The 21514-nt window shown below is 38.6% G+C and overlaps 1 protein-coding gene across 1 annotated transcript in view; it reads right to left on the bottom strand.

Annotated features, from left to right (window-relative positions):
- Nucleotides 1-21514, bottom strand: part of UST (uronyl 2-sulfotransferase) — a 326326-nt gene that overhangs the window by 132984 nt on the left and 171828 nt on the right. The window contains exon 3 of the mRNA XM_054492129.2: nucleotides 5599-5754. Coding sequence (XP_054348104.1) covers nucleotides 5599-5754 — 156 coding nt within the window. The remainder of the gene's footprint in view (nucleotides 1-5598; nucleotides 5755-21514) is intronic.

Genomic DNA, 21514 nt, shown 5'->3' with positions numbered 1-21514 from the left:
TATTCCTCCTTCTAAAATGGGGCAATAATGCTTTCCTAACAATGTTGCCTTGAGGATTAGAAATAGGGTGCACTAATATCTAGTGGGCTGTCTGGGGTTAAATACGCACATTAATACTAGGTTCTCAATAAATATTCATCAAAGTGAATGAACAAAAAACAGAGAAATCTGCTGTAAAAATGAATGAGTGCACTTTCTTTTTTTTTTTTTTTTGAGATGGAGTCTCGCTCTGTCACCCAGGCTAGAGTGCAGTGGCGCAATCTCGGCTCACTGTAAGGTCCGCCTCCCAGGTTCACGCCATTCTCCTGCCTCAGCCTCCCAAGTAGCTGGGACTACAGGCACCCGCCACCACACCCGGCTAACTTTTTGTATTTTGTTTAGTAGAGATAGGGTTTCACCATGTTAGCCAGGATGGTGTCGATCTCCTGACCTCGTGATCTGCCCGCCTCGGCCTCCCAAAGTGCTGATTACAGGTATGAGCCACCGCATCCAGCCTTTTTTTTTTTTTTTTTTGAGATGGAGTCTTGCTCTGTCGCCCAGGCTGGAGTGCAGTCATGCAACCTCGGTTCACTGCAACGTCTGCCTCCTGGGTTCAAGTGATTCTCTTGCCTCAGCCTCCCGAGTAGCTGGGATTACAGGCGTGCACCACCACGCTTGTCTAATTTTTGTATTTTTAGTAGAGACAGGGTTTCACCATGTTGGCCAGGCTGGTCTCAAACTCCTGATCTCAGGTGATCCACCCACCTCAGCCTCCCAAAGTGCTGGGATTACAGGCGTGAGCCACCATGCCTGGCCCACCTTCTTGATTAAACAGAGGCCCAATTAACCATGCCTTAGGGATCCCTGTAGCCTGTAGACTTTTACAAACTTAACATGATTTCTTTAGGTGAGTTGGGTTTTTTTCCCCCTAAGTGTCACTGCTTTCTAGCCACCATTCAGACTTGAAACTTGCAGGGGGCAAGAGCAATAGGAGAGGGAAGTTTAAAATATGGTAAGGAAATAGTGTTTTGATAAAGAAGCTAAAGCTATCTAGGGCACATGGGCATAGGATCTCTCTCTCCTCCACCCTTTATATAACTCTTCAAGGTTTTAATAATTTGAATAGCTGTTGGAGAGTCAGAACAGATGTGACGTTTATAGTGATGTAGTAGCCTTTACTATTACAACTGGTGGGAGGATGTGGACTTGCCTAGTATTTCACAGACGATGAACTGGAGTTCGGCGGAATGCAAATGAGTCACAAACACTCATTAAGAGTCCCCTGAACAATGAAGACTGCAAAAACGCTAGGTGAAACCCAGTTAAACAGTTTGTTTGCAGTTTTGTTTTTAATTTTCGAAGTCTTTAAAATGCGAATAATCATTGTGAATTGATTCATCGGGACAAGGCACGCAACATTTACCAAATTTATTGAACCATCATATTTTTTTTCTTTCAATGTCTTAGAGGACTAGGATTCTCAGGAACATACCTAGGGCAATGCTGGTATGATGATTTCGACAGAGCTTCTTAACCCTGGCTGCATCATAAAATCTCTTGTGACACCTCATTAAAGAAAAAGTTTTCTGGGCTTTACCCCAGAATCTCCAGGAGAAGGGCCATTGCAACTCTAGGTTTTAAAAGGCTCTGCTGAGATTCTGCCATCCAGCCAGAGGAGATAAACACTGCATGATGAGAATGGCTTTTGGATTAAGGAAGGCCTAGGTTCAAGGCCAAGAGCCACTGATAGTCATTACAATGTATTTGGAAAGTTACAATCTGATCGTCTTAGGTGTCTCACCCATAAAACAGGGAATCATACCCACTCAGTAGTATATTTTTAGGTCCAAAAAGTTCAATGAAACAATGAAGGAAAACAATGCATGTAGTAGGTGCTGTATCCAACACTTAATCCTCAGTTTCAACAGAAACAGAAATAGTAAAATTATGTGCCTTCTCAATATGCTGGTAACTTTTGCTTTTCTTTAAAGAGAATAAAAGTAACTGTGGATTCTCATAGCTGTAATACACCTGCAGCACTCTGACCTTTATTGCATTTAGAGCAATGCTCAGAAAGACGGTGTCACGTCTTAACCAAAGATGGTTATGTGTTTTTTTGGCAATCACACGCCATGTCTTCTGGGGAAAAAAATTCCCTGTTTTTCAAAGCTGTATATAATCTCCATTTTTCAAGAGATAATTTATGCCAGCTTAAGACCTGAAATCTGGTTTTAGAGCATAAATGCAATGATGTCATCACAGGTTTGCATGATGAGCTGTGCGAAAGTCCAACACTTGCCCAGCAGCCATTGCCCATGCTCTGCTGTTGAGGCGAAATTTTCCAAAATATGAACCTCAAAGGTATTTCTATTTCTATAAGGACAGATGTAGTGGGATTTTTATAGGCATTCTAACATTTGGTGTCTTCACACTCCCTTTCCTTTTTAATAATCCCTTCAGTGTCTTGTTCCATTTAATAGATTTAAAAAATTTAGCTCTGTGTGTGTGTGTGTGTGTGTGTGTGTGTGTGTGTGTGTGTGTGTATGATCACAGCTACCCTCCAGAGAGCAATGCATGTGTGAATTTGACTGTGGCCCAGAGAGGTGCCTTTTTGTATGAATGAAATGGAATAGATAATCTGGTCTTAGAAATGGATAATATTCCAAAGTTCATTTGTAAGTCAGTAGTTTGGAACTTGGAGCACATTTTGTCATAAAAGAAATTCTCTACACGGTGGATAAAGTCCCAGGCCAGCCCACAGGAGCCTGTTTCAGTCATACTGCACCTGAAGTGGAATTGTTATTAACTCTAGGGGACAATGATTCTATGGGAACAAATTTTCAGAATTCCACTGTTTATAGGCGAGAACAACTGACTACAATTTCCACTAGTCTTCTAAACCATTTCCCCCTTCATTCCTCTAACAAATTACCAAAAAAGGAGCTATTCATACCACAAATTATTTCTTGAATATATATTAAAATAATATTTTTTCTGTTTTATGCACATTGAAACTTTAATAAAAGCAATACATGGACAAAAAAAGTGTTTCTCTAAATGTTGTTGGACTTGAAACTGGGTTTCTTGTCCTTTCATTTCCTGGCTTCTCTCTCTGCGTGCCAGAGCCAGACGAACTGGCTGCAGAGAGGTAATGGTCAGTGTTATTATGTTTGTTTTCACATTAAAATTATATATTTGTTTTTTCCACCTTATCTTTACCTTTGCCATGCGTTTTTAAAACTGCCTTACAATTTAAAAAAATCTGGAATAACGAAGTAATGAAATACATTCTAGGTCACTTTGACCACAGGAATCAGAAATGTTTCAACTACACAATACACAGATTATGCTAGAAGTTGTACAAATATATCACAGAATCACAGGGTTGGAAAGAATCTTAAAAGACTGTCTAGTCTCTTCTCTGGCTTCCAGACAAGCCAACCATTCCAAACAGATGAGAGCTAGCCTATATTTTAGAAGAGAGGGATGACTTTGTCTTTAACCCTTTCTGGATCTAACAATCTACACATTGTTAGTAAATTGCCATTAATTTTTATTCTAAATTATTCCATTCATTGTTACAAGTGTATTTTACTTTTTCATGTTTGCTCCTCATAGGAAACAAACTAGGTTGATCTCTATAGAATTCCATGGCACATTTAAATACTGTACTTTGTGTTCTTTCTTCTAAGCGTTCCTGAACATCCCAATGTCTAATCCTTGAGTTACTTTTGTCCTGCTCTCTGCGGGTAGTTTGTTGTGTCTCCTGCAGTGGGAACTAAAATCTAGCAACTGTGTTTTATGAGGCATCTGGGAACTGAGTATGATGATATTATATTTAAGTGTAATCCTATAGATAAGCAGGCCATAAGAGTTAGATTCAAAAGAAAACCAAATTTAATAATTATAATAAAATTGCAATAATGTATTTATTTATAATTCCTTTCTTTCAGGCAGTTAAAAAGGCATCACCAACCTAATCACATTAGCTCTTCAATCAAGTAAGGTAATCAAAGAGAACCTGCCCCTACTATACAATCTTATACATAAAATGCAATATCCTTAAATGCCACCAAAGATCATTCTTTTCTATGGAGATCCTACTATGGAACCTACAAGGTATAACCTTAAAATATTTTTTGCTGATTGGTAATGACTCTTTAACTATTGGTGCTGGTAATGGCTATTTAAACTTGATACTGAGTGATTTTTTAATGGAAGTTTGCAAAGGAGTGGGCAATTTGATCTCTGTATTATAAAAGACACAAAACATAGTGGCTTTAGAACAAGTATGGTTGGCTATGTTACTGTCTTAAAACAGTTCTACTTTCCCCCAAGATAAAATGGAAATACACAATTGGTAAATTAAGAATGAGATTCCCTCCGTTTGTGAGGTTCTGAATGTCTCAAAACTGGAGATTATGTCCAAAGAAAATGGACATGGATGGACATTTATTTATTTTTATTTACTTATTTATTTATTTATTATTTATTTATTGAGACAGAGTCTCACTCTGTCACCAGGCTGGAGTGCAGTGGTGCAATCTGGACTCAATGCAACCTCTACCTCCCAGGTTCAAGTGATTCTCCTGCCTCAGCCTCCCGAGTAGCTGGGACTACAGGCACGTGCCACCACGCCCAGATAATTTTTTTGTATTTTTAGTAGACACGCGGTTTCACCATGTTGGTCAGGATGGTCTTGATCCTGGCCCCGATCTCGATCCTCAGGCTCCCAAAGTGCTGGGATTACATGCGTGGGGAAATTTTTATAATGATGGTCTCAACCTGATAGTGAGCCATGTTCCTTGTTTCTTCCCAACATGCAGGCACCACTCATTGGGTGGCTGCTCGTCCTATGTATGGAAGGGGACAGAAGCCAGTTTCTGAGACCAGGATGACAAACCCGACTCTGTAAAATGACCATGAGAACACTCTACCTGACTTTTCTATATTAGCAAAGCACCCCCACAGAGACTGTTGCCCTTACCTCTGTACAGGTTTGCAAAGTAAACCTTCATAGCTTCTTGGTAGAGGACAGCACTCCCTTCCTACCATCAGCACGTCCACTTGTACAGCTCAGCTACACTAGGGCAAAATTATTCCTGTGAAGTGGGGTCATTCTTTTCCTACCACTGAACATTCCAAATGCTGCTCTCAAAGCCTAAGATCCTCTGAGTTTCCCATAGCAGGAAGCTCATGTCCCCCATCAACCAATATAACCATAAAGATTCTGGACACTGGTGAGAAAATGAAGAGGGAAGAATATTAAAATAAAATCTTCTCATTTTGATGGTGAAGATGTCAACATTATTTATAGCTCGGTAGTATGACTCTTTGAGATGTATATATTGCTAATTTTAGCTAACTAGACAAGGGCAAGTACACACAGTCCTTCATCAGTCCTAATGGAAGTATCCCTTCATGGAAATTCCCTGGTTTATAGGGTTCTTATGGAACCCTTAACTTAAATTTCCTTCCACACTCTGGCAAAAATACAGCATGAAATCAAAACTCTGGTATTCATTCATCAGGAGTCTGAAGGATGACCTGTAAGGCACCACTAGTTACACAAATGAGCTGAAGCAAAACACAATTTAACAATGTGCAAAGCCAACTTACTTGTTCATTTTTAGTAAGCCTGGTTTTGTTGTGAATGTCTGATGTGACCAAATTAAATCCGTGCTTCTCCGACAAGATTCTCAGAAGCAAGACCACAGTACGGCTCCCACACTTGCCTACTCTGTTGTACACCACCTGGCTTGGGAAAGGTAGTATCTGGGGGAAAAAAACAACAGAACAAACATGAAATGTCTGTATGGAAATACTTAGGATTCTTCCCTCAATTTCAGAACAATAACTGTTTCATATAATAAATCTGAGTGAAAAAGGCCTATAATCAGGTTAATAAAAAGGATGTACATCAGTTCATCAGAAGTGATAAACTATATTTATCTTCATGATATAACAAGAGAAATGTTGGTCTTGTTAACTCTCTGCACTGATGAAATTTCAGGCAGTCTCTAAGATTGATTATCAAACTTGTTTTGTTTCTTTTTAAAAACAAAATACATAAATATGTTCCTTAATGATAATATTTTTTGCAAGCTTATGCTTTACCAGAATAACTTAATTTATAGAGTGATCAAGAAGTGGAGTGGAATTCCAGAACTCTTAAAATGCAATAATAAAAAGACAATTTGTAAATGGATGATGGATTTGAATAGACATTTCTCCAAAGAAAATATACAAATGGCCAACAAGCACATGAAAAAAATGCTCAACATCATTAGTCATAGGGAAATGCAAATCGAAATCACAATGAGATACCACTTCACAGCCACGAGGATGGGTATAATAAACAACCAAAAAGACAGTAACAGGTCAGGAGTGGAGTGGAATTGCTGGATCATATGGTAACCGTATGTTTAATTTTTTGAAGGACTGCTAAACCATTTTCGATACAGCTGTACTATTTTATATTCCTACCAACAACATATGAGGATTCCAATTTCTGCACATCCTTGCCAACACTTGTTATTGATATATATGTATTTTTTTATTTTTTTAGACAGGGTCTCACTCTTCTCCCCAGTCTGGAGTGCAGTGGCGTGATCCTGGGCTCACTGCAACCTCTGTCTCCCGGGCTCATGCAATCCTGCCACCTTACCTTCCCGAGTAGCTGGGACTACAGGCACACACCACTATGACTGGCTAATTTTTGTAATTTTTTTTTGGTAGAGACCGGGTTTCACCATGTTGCCCAAGCTGGTCTCAAACTCCTGAGCTCAAGCAATCTGCTGGCCTCGGCCTCCCAAAGTGCTGGGATTACAGGCACGAGCCACCACGCCTGACCTGTTACTGTCTTTTTGGTTGTTTATTATACCCATCCTCGTGGCTGTGAAGTGGTATCTCATTGTGATTTTGATTTGCATTTCCCTATGACTAATGAGGTTGAGCATTTTTTCATGTGCTTATTGGCCATTTGTATATGTTCTTTGGAGAAATGTCTATTCAAATCCATCATCCATTTACAAATTGTCTTTTTATTATTGCATTTTAAGAGTGATATATATATATATATATATATATATTCTGGATTAGCAAATACATAATCTGCAAATATTTTCTCCCATCCTGTAAGTTGTCTTTTCATTTTCTTTATGGTGTCCTTTGAAGCACAGAAGTTTTTCATTTTGACTGAGTCCAATTTATCTAAATTTTCTCTGGTTGTTTTGGTTTTGGTGTCATATCTAAGAAACTATTGCCTAATCTAAGATCGTAAAGATATACATTTATGTTTCCTCCTGAGAGTTTTATAGTTTTATTTCTAACATTTAGGTATTTGATCCATTTTAAGTTACTTTTGTGTGTGGTGTGAGTTAGTTGTCTACTTCATTCTTCTGCATGCAAATATCCAATTGTCACAGCACCATTTGTTGAAAAGACTCCTCTTTCTATTCTTTCCCCACTTAGCTGTTTAGTACTCTTGTCAAAAATTGACTAACCATAAGTGTATTTGGGGTCATTATTATTTCTGGATTCTCAATTCTATTCCCTTAATCTATATGTTTATATTCATGTCAGTACCACACAGTCTTATTATAGCTTTGTTCTAAGTTTTGAAATTGGGAAGGGAAGGGTTAAGTCCCTCCAACTTTGTTCTTCTTTTTCAAGATTGTTTTTGGCTACTCTGTGTCCTTTGCATTTCCATGTGAACTTTAGGGTCAGCTTGCTAATATCTGCCCAAAAAAAGTAGTTGAGATTATGATAAGGACTGCATTGAATCTGTAGATAAATTTGATTACGACAGCCACCTTAACAATATTGTCTTCCAATCCACGAACATAGATGTCTTCCTACTTATTCAGTTCTCCTTTAATTTGTTTCTTTGATGTTTTGTTGTTTCCATTGTTCATGCCTTATACTGCTGTTGTTGAATTTATTCTTTTTGATGTCATTATAAATAGAATTCTTAGTTTCATTTTGGACGGATTGGTAAAAATACAATTGATTTTTCTACATTGATCTTATATTCCACAATCTTGCTGAACTCATTTATTAATTCCAATAGTTTTTTTGTATGGATTCTTTAGGATTTTCTATAATAAGATCATGCTATGTGCAAACAGAGAAGTTTTACTTCTTCTTTTCCAATATGAATGCCTTTGCTTTCCTTTTCCTTTCTAATTGCCTAGTGGATAACGATTTTTATATACTATTATCTACTTCTTATCCTTATATACTACTTTTTATCTATTTTGATATAATAATATATACTATTTATTCTATTATCTACTTTATTATATACTTTTCATAGCTATAATGAAAAGCATCTATGATTAATCATTTATATCTGCAATAAAGATATTTCTCCATTTTGAATGCTCAGCATTGATCAACAACTGACAATAATCAAAGGATTCTTTCATTCAGCACATACTCATAACAGAAGGTCATTTTAAAAAGCTCAAAACTAAATAATAAAGCACAGTATAAAATCATAAATATACTGCAAACATAAATATACTATGGTAGGCCATCTGAATTTTTGCCTTTGCAATTATAGGTTAATTTAATTTTCCTGAAATATTTGTATGCAGAGTATCATTTAATAAATTTGAAGCTTAAAGGCTAGTTGTCACTGGAATAAAATATAATATCTATATCATTCACTTAACAATCAGTCATATGCCATTTTGGTGCAATTTTTCCATTATGTATTTTTTTCTTATGAGTAATACCTTGTTTCTTGAGGGCCAGTCTACTATGTGTCCTCACAGTGCCTAGAATGTGCTTTGTACATAAAGAGCCTAAACAGACACTGAATGAGTCCTGACTGCTCTGAGGAATTTAATGTGCTGCTTAACACTAATTAACACAATGATTCCACTAAAATGTGAAACCAAGAGAATCTTCAAATACAGCTGCTTTATCTGACCAAATGCTATTCGAAGTCATCAGAGAAAATAAAAAGATGGTCATTTTAATAGGTCATTGTTACTTATGGTTTAATCAGTGAGTACTTCAAAAGCCTGTTCATTGGCAACTATTACAGAAGTCCAGATATTCAGAAAAATAAATTACATTCTTGGCTACAAGGTTGTGATCAGGAAGGTTGAATTAGGTTTCATGTTTAGTTTAATGATACAAATAGCATTTATAAGTTGGACTTTCCATTACAACCAGGCTGGGGTATGAAATTATGGCTACGACAGAGCTGCCAACATAAACTCAGAGTTTAATTCCTCCATAGAAACAAAGTGTCCAACAATTGGGATAGGTGCATTTTTTTCCTGCCTCATAGCACATTACTGAATAGCAAGGAAGAATTTGTTACATCTGAATTAATGACCTAGAAGATGTGAGTTACCACATAGGTAAGTACTTTATTGCAAGAGTACAGGTGCATCTTGGACAATTTAAGTGAATAACTGAGGCACTTACCTAGAAAACATAAGTGAAATCACTTAATTTCTCCTGAATTGCTTGGGTAATCAGCACAGTAGCAGGCTTAGTATCTATCTTATTCTTTTTACTAATAACCACAGATGTTATTTACCTTTAGGCTATTGGGTAATTCATTTTTTAAAAGATGTTAATTCTAATTGTTTTATTAGTTTGTTGCAAGCTTCCAACTAATAGTTTAAAATTTTGTTATTTAAAAAGAACACTTATATAAGAACAAAAAGTCCTGTATCATTTCTGCAGCTGGGTCTATGATAATAACTTAAGATAAAGGAGGGCTTAACATCCTCACTGTGACTGTACTTCTATCATTTCTCTAAATACCAATACACACCTACATGATATGAACATAAAAGCAGGAAATGCATTTTCACTAAAATTTCTGGAATTAGCCTTGTGAGTTTTAAAGACAACTCATGCACTACCACAAACGTAAGTAAACCTGTCTGAAATTTAGGGTGGGGTTTTTAATCATTTTCCATTGAAACTTGCCGAATTAAGCATCTAAATCAATGTGTAGATGTTGGATACAGTGTTAAACAACAAGAAGCAGATTCCTCCTGTTCCTGGTAGAACTATAGATTTGTTTCTGATGGCCAGGCATGGTGGCTCATACCTGTAATCCCAGCACTTGGGGAAGCTGAGGTGGGTGGATCACCTGAGGTCAAGAGTTTGAGACCAGCCTGGCCAACATGGCGAAACACCATCTCTAGTAAAAATACAAAATTAGCTGGGAGTGGTGGCGGGTGCCTGTAGTCCCAGCTACTCAGTAGGCTGAGGCAGGATAATCGCTTGAAGCCGAGAGGCAGAGATTGCAGTGGGCCGAGATCGTGCCATTGCACTTCAGCCTGGGTGACAGAGTGATACTTAGTCTCAAAATAAATAAATAAATAAATAAAAATAAAAAAAGATAGATTAGTTTCTGAAGGTCTGCTTTAAAAATGTTTATCACCTTTTATTTGAAATGCACTTTCTGGAAAGATGGCAAAAAAAAAAAAAAAAAAAAAAGGACTGATTTTTAAGGAGGGAGGGGCTGACCCTGTCCTAGGTTCTGTACCATGTAACCCTTTTCATCCTTGTTTAACAATACAGAATCAAACAGCATAACTGTCTTTTACTCTGGCTGTGCATTTCTCTAAGAGTGTAAATCATCAAATGGCTTAAGTATCATTAGTAGCATCCAAGTAACTCCCTCTGTGTGCCCCCCATACTCCCCGTAGATCACAGATTCCTAACGTAATGGAGTTTGAGGTCCAGAAGCAATTTAGAATAATCCATCCATTCAACACCCCCCAGCCACAACTATCACCCTCTATCACCTCCATCTCCAGCCCAATCTGTGTTTGATTTGGATAAAATTTTCCTTTACACTAAGTAGATATTATAACTATTTTTACATGAGTAAACTGAAGCCCAGAAATATCATTTGGCATCTTCAAGGTCACAAAGCTAGAGTGACACATAACCACGAAAGCCCAGCTCTCGGCTCTCCTGACTCCTAAGATGACACTTCTTTAATATACAAATCAAATAGTGAAGAGAGTTTTTAGTTTGACTTCTGTGACAGAGATTCTCTTTCCTTTTTTATGTCTTGCATGTATCCAACCTCATTGAATACACTATTTTCAACAGTCGGCGATCACAACCAGTATCATCAGCCATTACTCAGCTGTGACTCAAGTCCCCAGAAAGCTTAAGTGGAACTGACAGGAGCAGATCAGCCTCTCTCTCCTTCCTAAGAACTCTTTCTAGAGAGCTAATGGAAGCCCAGAGTGTCAACGCAGCTAATGGGAGAAGAAGGTGGCAGGATGTATACTTTTCCCTTCTCTCCTTCCCCTGATATATCACAGGCAGTCAAAGTGGACAGCTGCCTCAAATATTGTCAACTACTTCCACTGGGAAAGGAAAAAACCAGGAAGCAGTAAGTTATAGTAAAATGTATACAAAATCCTAAGTATATTTGGAATGTCTATCAGGACAAGCAAATGATCTCAAATGATAAACTCAATCACTGTGAAAAGACTTTTAAAGACCTCTTAGGATCAATCTCGAAATCTTCATTATCCTTAACAGATATTTGCAATTGTCAGGCCGAGAACTCTGTCCTCTACTTTAATGTTCCTATTATCATTTGCACACAGAGTTTGAAAGCTCACTCTTTCTTTACGTGCCCTGTAGAGTAGTACACATGAAACTCCTCTCCCTCCCCCAAGTGATTCTTTATTCTTGGCAACTGCGGTTATATGAATGTTATGCCTGTGATTTCTATTTCATGGTCAATTTGTAAAAGTGAAGGGGCCTCCAAAATCTTTCATTCTATGAATTATATATTTTTATGCTGCCTGCCTTGTAAGTTCTGCAAATGCCACAAATCCCCAGAGCCTGACAGGCCTGTGTGGAGCATGCCAAATAAACAGAAGTCTTTCCAAGATCCTGAGCACGACAGGAACCACCACCAGATGATATCCACAAGTTCAATAGCTTAGCCCTGGTTTGAAATGGGGAGAAGAGAAGGAAGCTTTCTAGGTAAAAAGTAAATGTGGTCTGGACCAAGACTTTCATAGTCTATGAGACCCAGAGTCTATAGATCTCTTCTGGGGATTGGTAATGTTGGAAGAATTAACATCAGTGCTGCTTTTAATTCTCTGCAAAATGATACTTAATATAGTACAAGCTGTGGTTCCCAAATAACTGTATATTCAAATTCCTCACAGAACCTTTAAAAATGGAGATTTCTGGGCCACGCTCTAAGACGAACTGAATCACAGTCTAGGATGAGAGTCAGGAGTCTCTCTCTAAAAAGCTCACCAGGGCCCTCTGCCACCTCCATCAGCTTTGAGGAAGTGCTGTCACAGAGGACTCCCAGCTTTCTGTATTAAGTGGATGAGTGGGTCCTTCCAGCCTTCTGAGGGATTAAGGCTGGGGAGAAGATTGCCTGCGTGATCCTGGAGGGGAGTTGGGGCGAAGGGCACTGTTGTATCTTCCTGGGGTCTCACTGTGTGTTGATGAGCTCCACTCACATTTACCAGTCATAATTAACCTCATAAGTATGCTCACACTCTCCCAGGCTGGTTAGAGGACAGGTGTGCTGGTTAACTGAATGTGTAGGTTAACTGAAATTTATACCAAATGCTGTCAAAGCGTTAGACCCTTAGCACAAATATTATACTGACTGTGAACTGACTTTGCTTGACGAATAAAACTGCAGTTCATGATTTTTCACCAACTCCATTTCATGGTTAATCAAACTAACACTTGAAAGAGTCACAGCCAGGGCTGTGCAAGGCCTGAATTCAGGGACAATTCTGTTCCTCACTGTCCATAGGACTGTGAGCAGTTTAAATCCACTCAGCAAATCCTCATGTTAAAGTTCCTAGGACACTGTGGTGCTATGAGTCAGTCACTTCACATCCTTGAGCCTCAGTTTCCTCATTTATAAAAAGGGGAAAGTTAGGTTATAACCCAATAAATGATATTTTCTTCTGAAGCTATTAAATTAATTTCTGTCTATACTGCTACCAAGATATAATCTGGAAAACACCTTAAAAGTTAAAACTAGATTTTACTGTGTTTTCTTGTGGAATATATTAATTAAAGAAACAGAAAAAACAAAGTTCCAGTAATTTGTGCTGATAACATGGGTTCCAGCTCCATAGGCGTTCCCAGTTTTATTTTGAAAACCTTGGCTGTCCTATTCTTGTTTGGGCTTGTCCCATAATAAATCTACCTTTATCTTCCTTTTATCTTTCTCTTCCTTTCCACAGTTTTAATCATTTCAAGCTTCCCATTTTGAGATCATCGCCAGAGCCTCCCAGAACTCGGCAGTGATTCTCACTGGCCTTTGCCCATCAAACCATCTGAGCCACACGCATCTGTTTTCTAATTACCATCATCTCTCCTGCTCCCAGTCTCCTTTCCTCCATTCTAGGGGAGGAAATACACAGAACCCATCTCAGAATTCTATTTCCCCTCATTGCAATCCTCCTCTACAGAAGGCTCTTTCCATCCACAACTCTCAAATGACATCCTGTGTGCTTCTCATTATTCGGGCCCATCTTCTCCAAGAGCTATGCCAAATCTGAACCTTTGGCTTTCTTCTCTTCCCCTGTTCCCACTTGAAACAATTCCAGGTGTAATGCTACCTACAGAAAAATAAATATAGCCATATATCATTTACAAGTCCATCTGGGTCTATCTGTTATGTGCATAGTGGATAATTAATAAAACTAATCTATCTGTTATGTATATAGTGGATAATTAATAAAGAGTATAGACTAGACTATTTGGATGAAAATACTATTACAGTAAGTGTTGTAGAACCAGTGCTGTCATATTTATTATTATAAAGGATGCTCTTTCAGTTATCTCCTAAAACTATAAGAAAATCTACCAATTTTTTCTTAACATTCATAATATTTTGAAACCCCTGATTTGCTATGTTACAGAAGAAAAAGTATGTTGAAGTCAAAGTTCCCTGGACTGAAAGTTATGAAACTCTGGCATTCCCCTTGGCTTTATCACTCTAAGTAGTTGAGTGACATGAGCAAATGATCCTGAACAACTTCTCTAAGTCAAAGTTTCCTCAAAGTATAGAATGAGGGTACTGAACCTAATGATTCCCAAGGCTCCTCCCTGTCCATGTGCCATATGTTAACCGAGGGCTACACAATACTTATGGATGACCACAGGGTTATCTGAGTGGCATCCTGCACTTCTAAATATTAATTCCATTCTGTATACCTAATGTCCTGTTATCTCCATAATGCACATCATCACTATGCTATTCCCAGGACACAACAGCCTGCATACTGTACCAGAATCTTCATACAAAGAAGCAATTTTCACAAGGAGCCACAAGTCATTTTCTAGATGTGATGATTAAGCTACCATAGTTGGATCCTTGAAAAGTGCTTCAGAAAAAAAATACAAGACTTCCAGTTTGAGCAGGAACTCAAATTTCAGGTGACACTGGTGAATGCTATCAATGCCACAGACCAAAAGATGAATATTTTCAAATTTCAAATTAACAAATATGAAAAAAATATACATATGAGGAACAAAGAGATTCACTTTTAATGCCACAGTACCCTTTAAGCTTCTGTGGTCAGTACACAAATAATAGGCAAAAAGCAGTCCATAAACTTGGTATCTCATTACCACAGAATGTTACAGTTTCCTTTTTTTTTGAGACAAGGTCTTGCTCTGTTGCCCAGGCTGGAGTGCAGGGGCACAATCTTGGTTCATTGCTACCTCTGCTTCTCGGCCTCCAGTGATTCTCATTCCTCAGCCTCGTGAACAGCTAGGATTACAGGCACACAGCATCATGCCTGGTTAATTTTTGTATTTTTATTACAGACAGGATTTCACCCTCTTGGCCAGGCTGGTCTCGAACTCCTGGCCTCAACTGATTCACCTGCCTCGGCTTCCCAAAGCACTGGGATTACAGGCATGAGCCACTGCGCTCGGCCAAGAATGTTACAGTTTCTAAAATTCAAACTGCAGTTTGGTCCATAGGAATCCATGGAATACTTGTATGTTTGACAGAAAGAGAAATGAAATCCACATGCCACACACATGAAACGTAAGCACAATGGGAGAGTGCAAGTTTGCGAAGCTAAACCTTCCGAAGGCATATTTCCAAGTGGGACTTGTCTTGCTTTTGCATACACATGGTAGCCCTACTGCACTTGTGCTTGGCGGCTTCTGTCCACTCTTCTAAGAGCCCTTTCAACTTCTCTATGGCTTTTATGATCAAAATTAAGTGGAGAAACCCATGTGGATGTGGAAGTCCTGTTTAACCTCATCGTCCTCTGAACATCTGTTATGCATGTGGATGTGCCCTGTATGTTTTTATTGTGCTCAAAAACATTATGAGTAATATTGTTGCAGTCACATCAGACTTCTAGCCATTTCTAACACTTTCTTACATGGTATGTATTCAGTTGTCCAAAAGTCCTTATTAGACAAACTCTGAGAATGAAAGTAGCAGGGTCCTCAAATTAGTTCTAGATATGCAGTTGTTCCATTTTTAGTATTAATCAATTCGATTGGCTTTTTACATTAACTTTTGGACCAGAGTATGGAATTACAAAAATGCATTTGGATAGATAATCTCTCCACCAGACCCACACACTTAGTTTGACTCTCCATTCAGATCTGTAATACATTTTTGTTTAATCACACAAATCTCCAAATAAAACATGCATAGACACTTTTGTTTATACAGACTTCTAAGGTTTAAGAGTCTGCTCTAAAGCTAAGTTTCATTTCTCTATATTTATCCTATTTTGCTTTAGTTAACCATTTATACTCTGAATCCAACCTCAGAACTCATTTGTTATTATACAAATAGAGGAAAAGTATTGATTATTGATTTGAGGTTTCATAATTTATAGCAGATATTGTTGGCATGGGCCAACCACTCAATTTAGAATGGTCTTCTCTGGATGTTAGCGGGGAAAGAGTCCGTTATTCTCATTACAACCCTCAGAAGAAAAGACTGCCCTCACTGAAAATAGTATAAAGGCTGGGGAAACAGCCACACTTGGCTGCCAAGACTCCTCTCTCATCAAAGCACTGTGCAAAGATTTTAAGACCAAAAGCTTGGATATACTGTTCACTGTGAATCACATCATTATTTTCCATTTGAAATGTCTGAATCAAATGTTAGTTTCTTGAGTGTGAATTGTACTGAGAAACTTAGATTCAAATGATCATTGTTTAAATCTCTTAGCTGAGTTTTAGGTTCATATAACATAACCCATAATTTAAAATAGTGTGGCAGATTGGTACAATAATGGCCCCCGACCAGTCACACCTCTTCCTATCCCTGCACCATGTAACTTCCTTCCACATGGCCCTCTAGACTGGCCACATGACTTGCTTTGGCCATTAAGACATTGGTAAGTGCAATACAAACAGATGCTTGAAAACAGCCTGCATGTGGGGGCTTCACCTCTCTTTCCCCAGGAGGTTTTCCACCATCATATGAACTTAAGCTAGCTTCCAGGAAGATAAAACGTGGCATGGAATAGTGAAAATTCTGTGATTAATTCAGCAAGTAATTATTGAGCACTTACTGCATGCTAGTCATTTGGTTAGGCATAAGAAATTGGTTGACTACTATAATTATTTGATTGTCTGACTTACTAGACTTTAAACTCCATGACTGCAGGGGCCACAACTGCTTTTCCTGACTATTGTATCTTCAGTGTTCAGCTCAATGCCTGGCACATAGTAGGCACTCAATGAATAATTGTTGAATAAGTGAATACAGCAAAGGTTACAAGTCTCTTGCCCTGTAACAACTCACAGTCTAACAAGGGAATCGAACGCTGACACTGCTTGCGCTGATACCATGTGGTAAGCGCCTCACTAGAGATATGCATACAGTGGTATGAGAACAGAAGGGGTGATCAACTTGGCCTTGAGAACTCAGGGAAGGGGTCACAGAGAACACGGCATTTGAACGGAGTCTTAGTATCTCTAGAAACTGTATGGCTTCAAAGGGATAGCCATTTTCCCTTTGCAAAGTACACCTACCCAATTCTTGTTGATTTGCATTAATAAGAAACTTTCTAGCCTCCCTCCCATGTTGGATTTGGCTATGTGGAATTGGCTTCTTGGCATTTTTCCACATTGTGTGTGTGTCTATGTGTTGCACGTATGATATGCAAGGAAAACACACCATATAAAATTCATCAACTCTCTGGCCTAGTGTTGCCCCTCATACATACTGAGCATAGCAACACAGCAGGACAACTGAGTTGCAGCTCAAGAACAACTGGGTTAAACACGGCTAAAGAACTTCTCTGCTTTATGTTACATCTCCATGTATCAATATGAGGATGCTTGTATCTGCAGGTAACCAAAAACCCAACGAAACTCAAAAAATAAAGAGAATACATTCCGTCATAAATAAATAAATAGGAAAATATATACTCTTACAAAAGTCCTTAGGTATGGAGGTTTTAGGCCTCATTCTATACTTTTGTTCCATCTCGCTCTTCCATCCTGGAAATGTCAACATTGTCCTCAGACTAGCTTTTCTTATGTTTCATGACAGCTGCTGCAGTTCCAGCCATCCCATGCAGAATTACAAAGTCTGGGGCAAGAAGAGACTATCTTTCCTGGGTGCTTCCTTTAAGATCTGAAAATCCTACCTAGAAGGCCCTGAGAAAATTTCTCATGTTCCATTGGTTTGGTCTAAACTTCCAGTGTACATCTCAACTAGCCATGAGCAAAGGAAATAAGACAACCACGCTAGGCTTAGATTAATCAGGACTCACTCGTGAGCTGGGGTGGAACTGCCTTCCTCTAGGGTAAAACTTGAACAAGTCAGATTTCTGCTAAAGTGGGGGAGGCTGTGGGAGAATGGATATGGGGTAAGTAACTGGTAGGGTCTGCTGTACCCCACCACTCAAAGGCCCTGTTGTTCTTGATTCTTCAAACACCTGTTCATGAAAATCTCCATTCCTCATCTACAGAAAAGGGAATAAGAGCAGCAAACACCAAGGACATTCTCAACATGTGCGAAGGATCCATGGCTGTGTCCTATCCATATCCCCACAGCTGCTCCCTGCCCTAGGCATAGATTTGCTGATAGCTGGAGAAGAGAGATGAAATACATTCCTTTCTACATAAAATGACATTGCTTCCCACACTGAAATGAGATAGAGAATTAGCAACAAGGTGAACTTGAGCTGGGAGATTAACTCCACACAAGAATCCAGAAATCATAAGGTATTTTTAGCTAGAGATGGCAATAAGACATTTAAATTGCTCTCAGATGAAATTATGTCTTAACTGCCTACATGTTGGAGGCTTTTCACAAGTATACCTTTTTCATAAATGAATTAATTTTGAACAAATGTGGCATGGAATCTAGATGCAATCCACCAGCATAGATCTGATCATGGAATGTTCTTTTCCACAGTATCTATCGGCTGGTTTTTGCTTTCATCTGTTACCTGGTCCTGGGTAAACAGATTTTTCAGAAATCTCCACCAGGATGGATGGGGGAACCCATTTCCTATAGGGAACTGTTATTACATTCAGGCTATCAAACAGTGCTAAATAAAATAAATCATTATTCAAAAAATATTTTTATAAATTGATACAGATATTTTCCATCTCTTGGGATTTTGCTATCTGATAGCGGAAAAGAGAAAGACAGTTTATAGAGCAACAATTGTCTCTATAGCTAGACTCGCTGGATGGATATAAAACTTCTGACTTCCCCTATAATGGTCGAGAAGTTGGACCTGACTAAGCAATAAGAAAATCCTCATCAGGAGAGTTTAGTTAAAGAAACAAATGAAGGAAACAGAAGTTTAAAATGAGGGCAAGAGCCCCAGGTTTTAAGAGTCTATTGCTGATCTCAGACTGTAGTTGCCCTGGGGCAATAGAGTGAAAAAAAAAAATCTTAGTGATGGGTTGAGCACTTGCTTGGGTCAGAGTCTGGGTAAGGCCACTGTCCAACCTATGTCATTGTAGTGCAGGAGCTCATCCTCCACCAGTGACACAAATACCTCCCCTCCAGGCCTTCACTGGGGACTGTACCCTTGGATGGAGAGCTGCTTATGTCTATCAAAGGGCTGGCTGAAAGATGTCATAAGTAAGGATGATTGAGGACACAGACTCCATTCATTTCTCTGTACATTTTGAATTTTTAGCCTTGGTCCAAGTTGGACCATCAAAAAGCTGTCTATTGAAGCATAACTTCTTGGCCCCATCTAGAGCTGCTTTGACTGAGTGACATTTTGGCATCATATCCTTGGCAGCTGTCAAGTGACACCATATGATAGGGCATCTCACAATCCAGTTCTGTTTTGGAATGAGGATGTCACTGAGCACATTGTCTTCTATCTTTCTCATTTTTTTTTTCATCCCAGGGCTCTTAATTTGGTGGTGCCTTTCATGCAATATCTCACTTAATTTGTAAAATGACCTCACAACCATGAGTACTAGTGCTCCCATATTAAAGAAGAAAAGGCTGGCAATTAGGGGGATTAAATAACTTGTTCAAAGTCTATTCCAGAGCTGGTACTCAAGCTCTCTAATCCACTACACTGTAGAACAAATGACTATTATTTTTTCTTCTCATGGAAAATGAGAACGACGTAACCATTTATGGCCCCATTTTTCCTTGGCTACCAGAAAATCCAATGTAAAGTTTGTTCAACTATAGCAATTAGTGGTATGATGGTTTATATAATTGTTTTTTCACCAATTACGCTAACCTGATGAACTCACTAGCCTGTAAGGCTATGCCAAGACTTCAATGTATTTCTATGATTTTTCCCCTTCCTCCCTCCCACTGGTCCTCCTCCTCCCCTTCCCTCTCTGTCTCTGTCTCACTCTCTCTTTGTTTTGTTCTCTCTTTGCAACTGTACTTAGCTCAATACATAACAGGGATGTAAGGACAACTGAATGATGGATGAATTCTTACCATGCTCCAGCAATAACGTCTTCAGAGAATATTTTAAATTCAGAAGGTAAATATACCCTATTATTGTATTGTTAATTGTTTTCTTTCATCCCCACAGAGTCCTCACCTTCAATATGAAAAAAAAAACATTTTTTCAAACCTATTACTAACTATATAGAATATTTTGAAATGACAACCCCCATAGCAGATTCTGCTAGTTGCTTACCTAATATCGACTTTCCTCTCTTCCTAAAGGAACCATGACCTCATTCTAGGTAACAATATGCCCAGCTAAAAATAGTCACCTTAGACTCAGTTGAAGTTGAGAGTGATAGAGTGATCGAGTTCTGTCCATTCATTCAACAAATGAATGAGTTATAAATGAACACTGCTGAGTAGGCCTCTTGGGCAATTTTTAATGATAGACAGATTCCTCTGGCATCATTTTTCAGTCCTCTGCCTTGACTTTCCATTCTCTTCTCCTCCCTGGAACACAGACACACCATGCCTAGAGTTGCAGAAGCAATCCTGTGACCACGAGGCAAGAAGCATGAGGGCCATGCTACAAGCCAAGATCTGCAAGCTAACGAGGACAGAGAACAAAGATAAGAGGTAGACCCCAGTGATATCACAGTGCCACCACACCAGACCTGGACTGCTTAATGCATGAAATAAATAGGGCTCTCCACTTGTTTGGGTCACTCTTGTCAGGTTTTCCGTTTCTGTTAGCCCAATGCATTTCTGATATAGGCCTTTCTCTTTTTAATTTTTTGCTAATTTTATTCATTTTTTAAAATGGCCACAGGTATTATCCTCTGAGAAAGTCAAAATCAAGTGCATTCACAGTGAAAAGAATTCTAAGTCTCATATCATTCCTTTTGATCCTGCAGTACGCTGACATTGTAGTAACAGCACTATTAACTTCGAAATGCTGTACCGATGATCAAAATATGTCAGTGGAAAGGATCTCATAAAGTATGCTGCTTTCTTTCTTCAATTACTTTAAAAGTCTGTCATTAAACATTTCTGGGGGTAGTTTATAAAATATTTATGGTTGGAAGCCAAAGGTAGCTGGAGAAGAAGAAACGTTTGTTATATTTCTCTACTCACGAGCTGTCAAAGGAACTCACTGTAGTTTTTGTAATCTGCTGGGTCATGGTAAAGCTCCCTTCTGTGAATGTATGTGGTCTACTTAAAACAACAATAACAACCACATTCATTTGCTCAGAAGTACAGCTAAATCATCCTTCAGCCCCTGTGTAATTTTAGTGTAAGTGCATTAAAAATTCCACGTATCTTACACCTGGAAATTATGTGGTCAATAAACAACTTTTGACCTAGTTGTGAGAGTTGCTCTCAAGGTTAAACTATGTTCATCCAATCATCATGGGGAGTGACCAAAGGGTCACTTGCATCCAAGGGCAGAAATGCAATTTTATTTTTCAGGAATTTATACACAATTCCCTTGAAGATTCAAGAGGAGTAATATTTAGTAGGCTTTGAAATTAAATGTGTAGAATCGTGACTTGGAAATATTCCCCCCTTTCTTCCACCGGGCAACGTTTGCAAACAACCTACACATTGGCAACCTTTGGAAAAAACCCACTACTATAAACTTTAAAGGTTTTTTTTCTCTCTTTT

The sequence above is a fragment of the Pongo pygmaeus genome, chromosome 5 (assembly GCF_028885625.2).
Source record: "Pongo pygmaeus isolate AG05252 chromosome 5, NHGRI_mPonPyg2-v2.0_pri, whole genome shotgun sequence".
NCBI classification, from domain to species: domain Eukaryota; kingdom Metazoa; phylum Chordata; class Mammalia; order Primates; family Hominidae; genus Pongo; species Pongo pygmaeus.
Note: the sequence above shows the minus strand (reverse complement) of the source record. Positions and strands in the feature narration are given on the sequence as shown.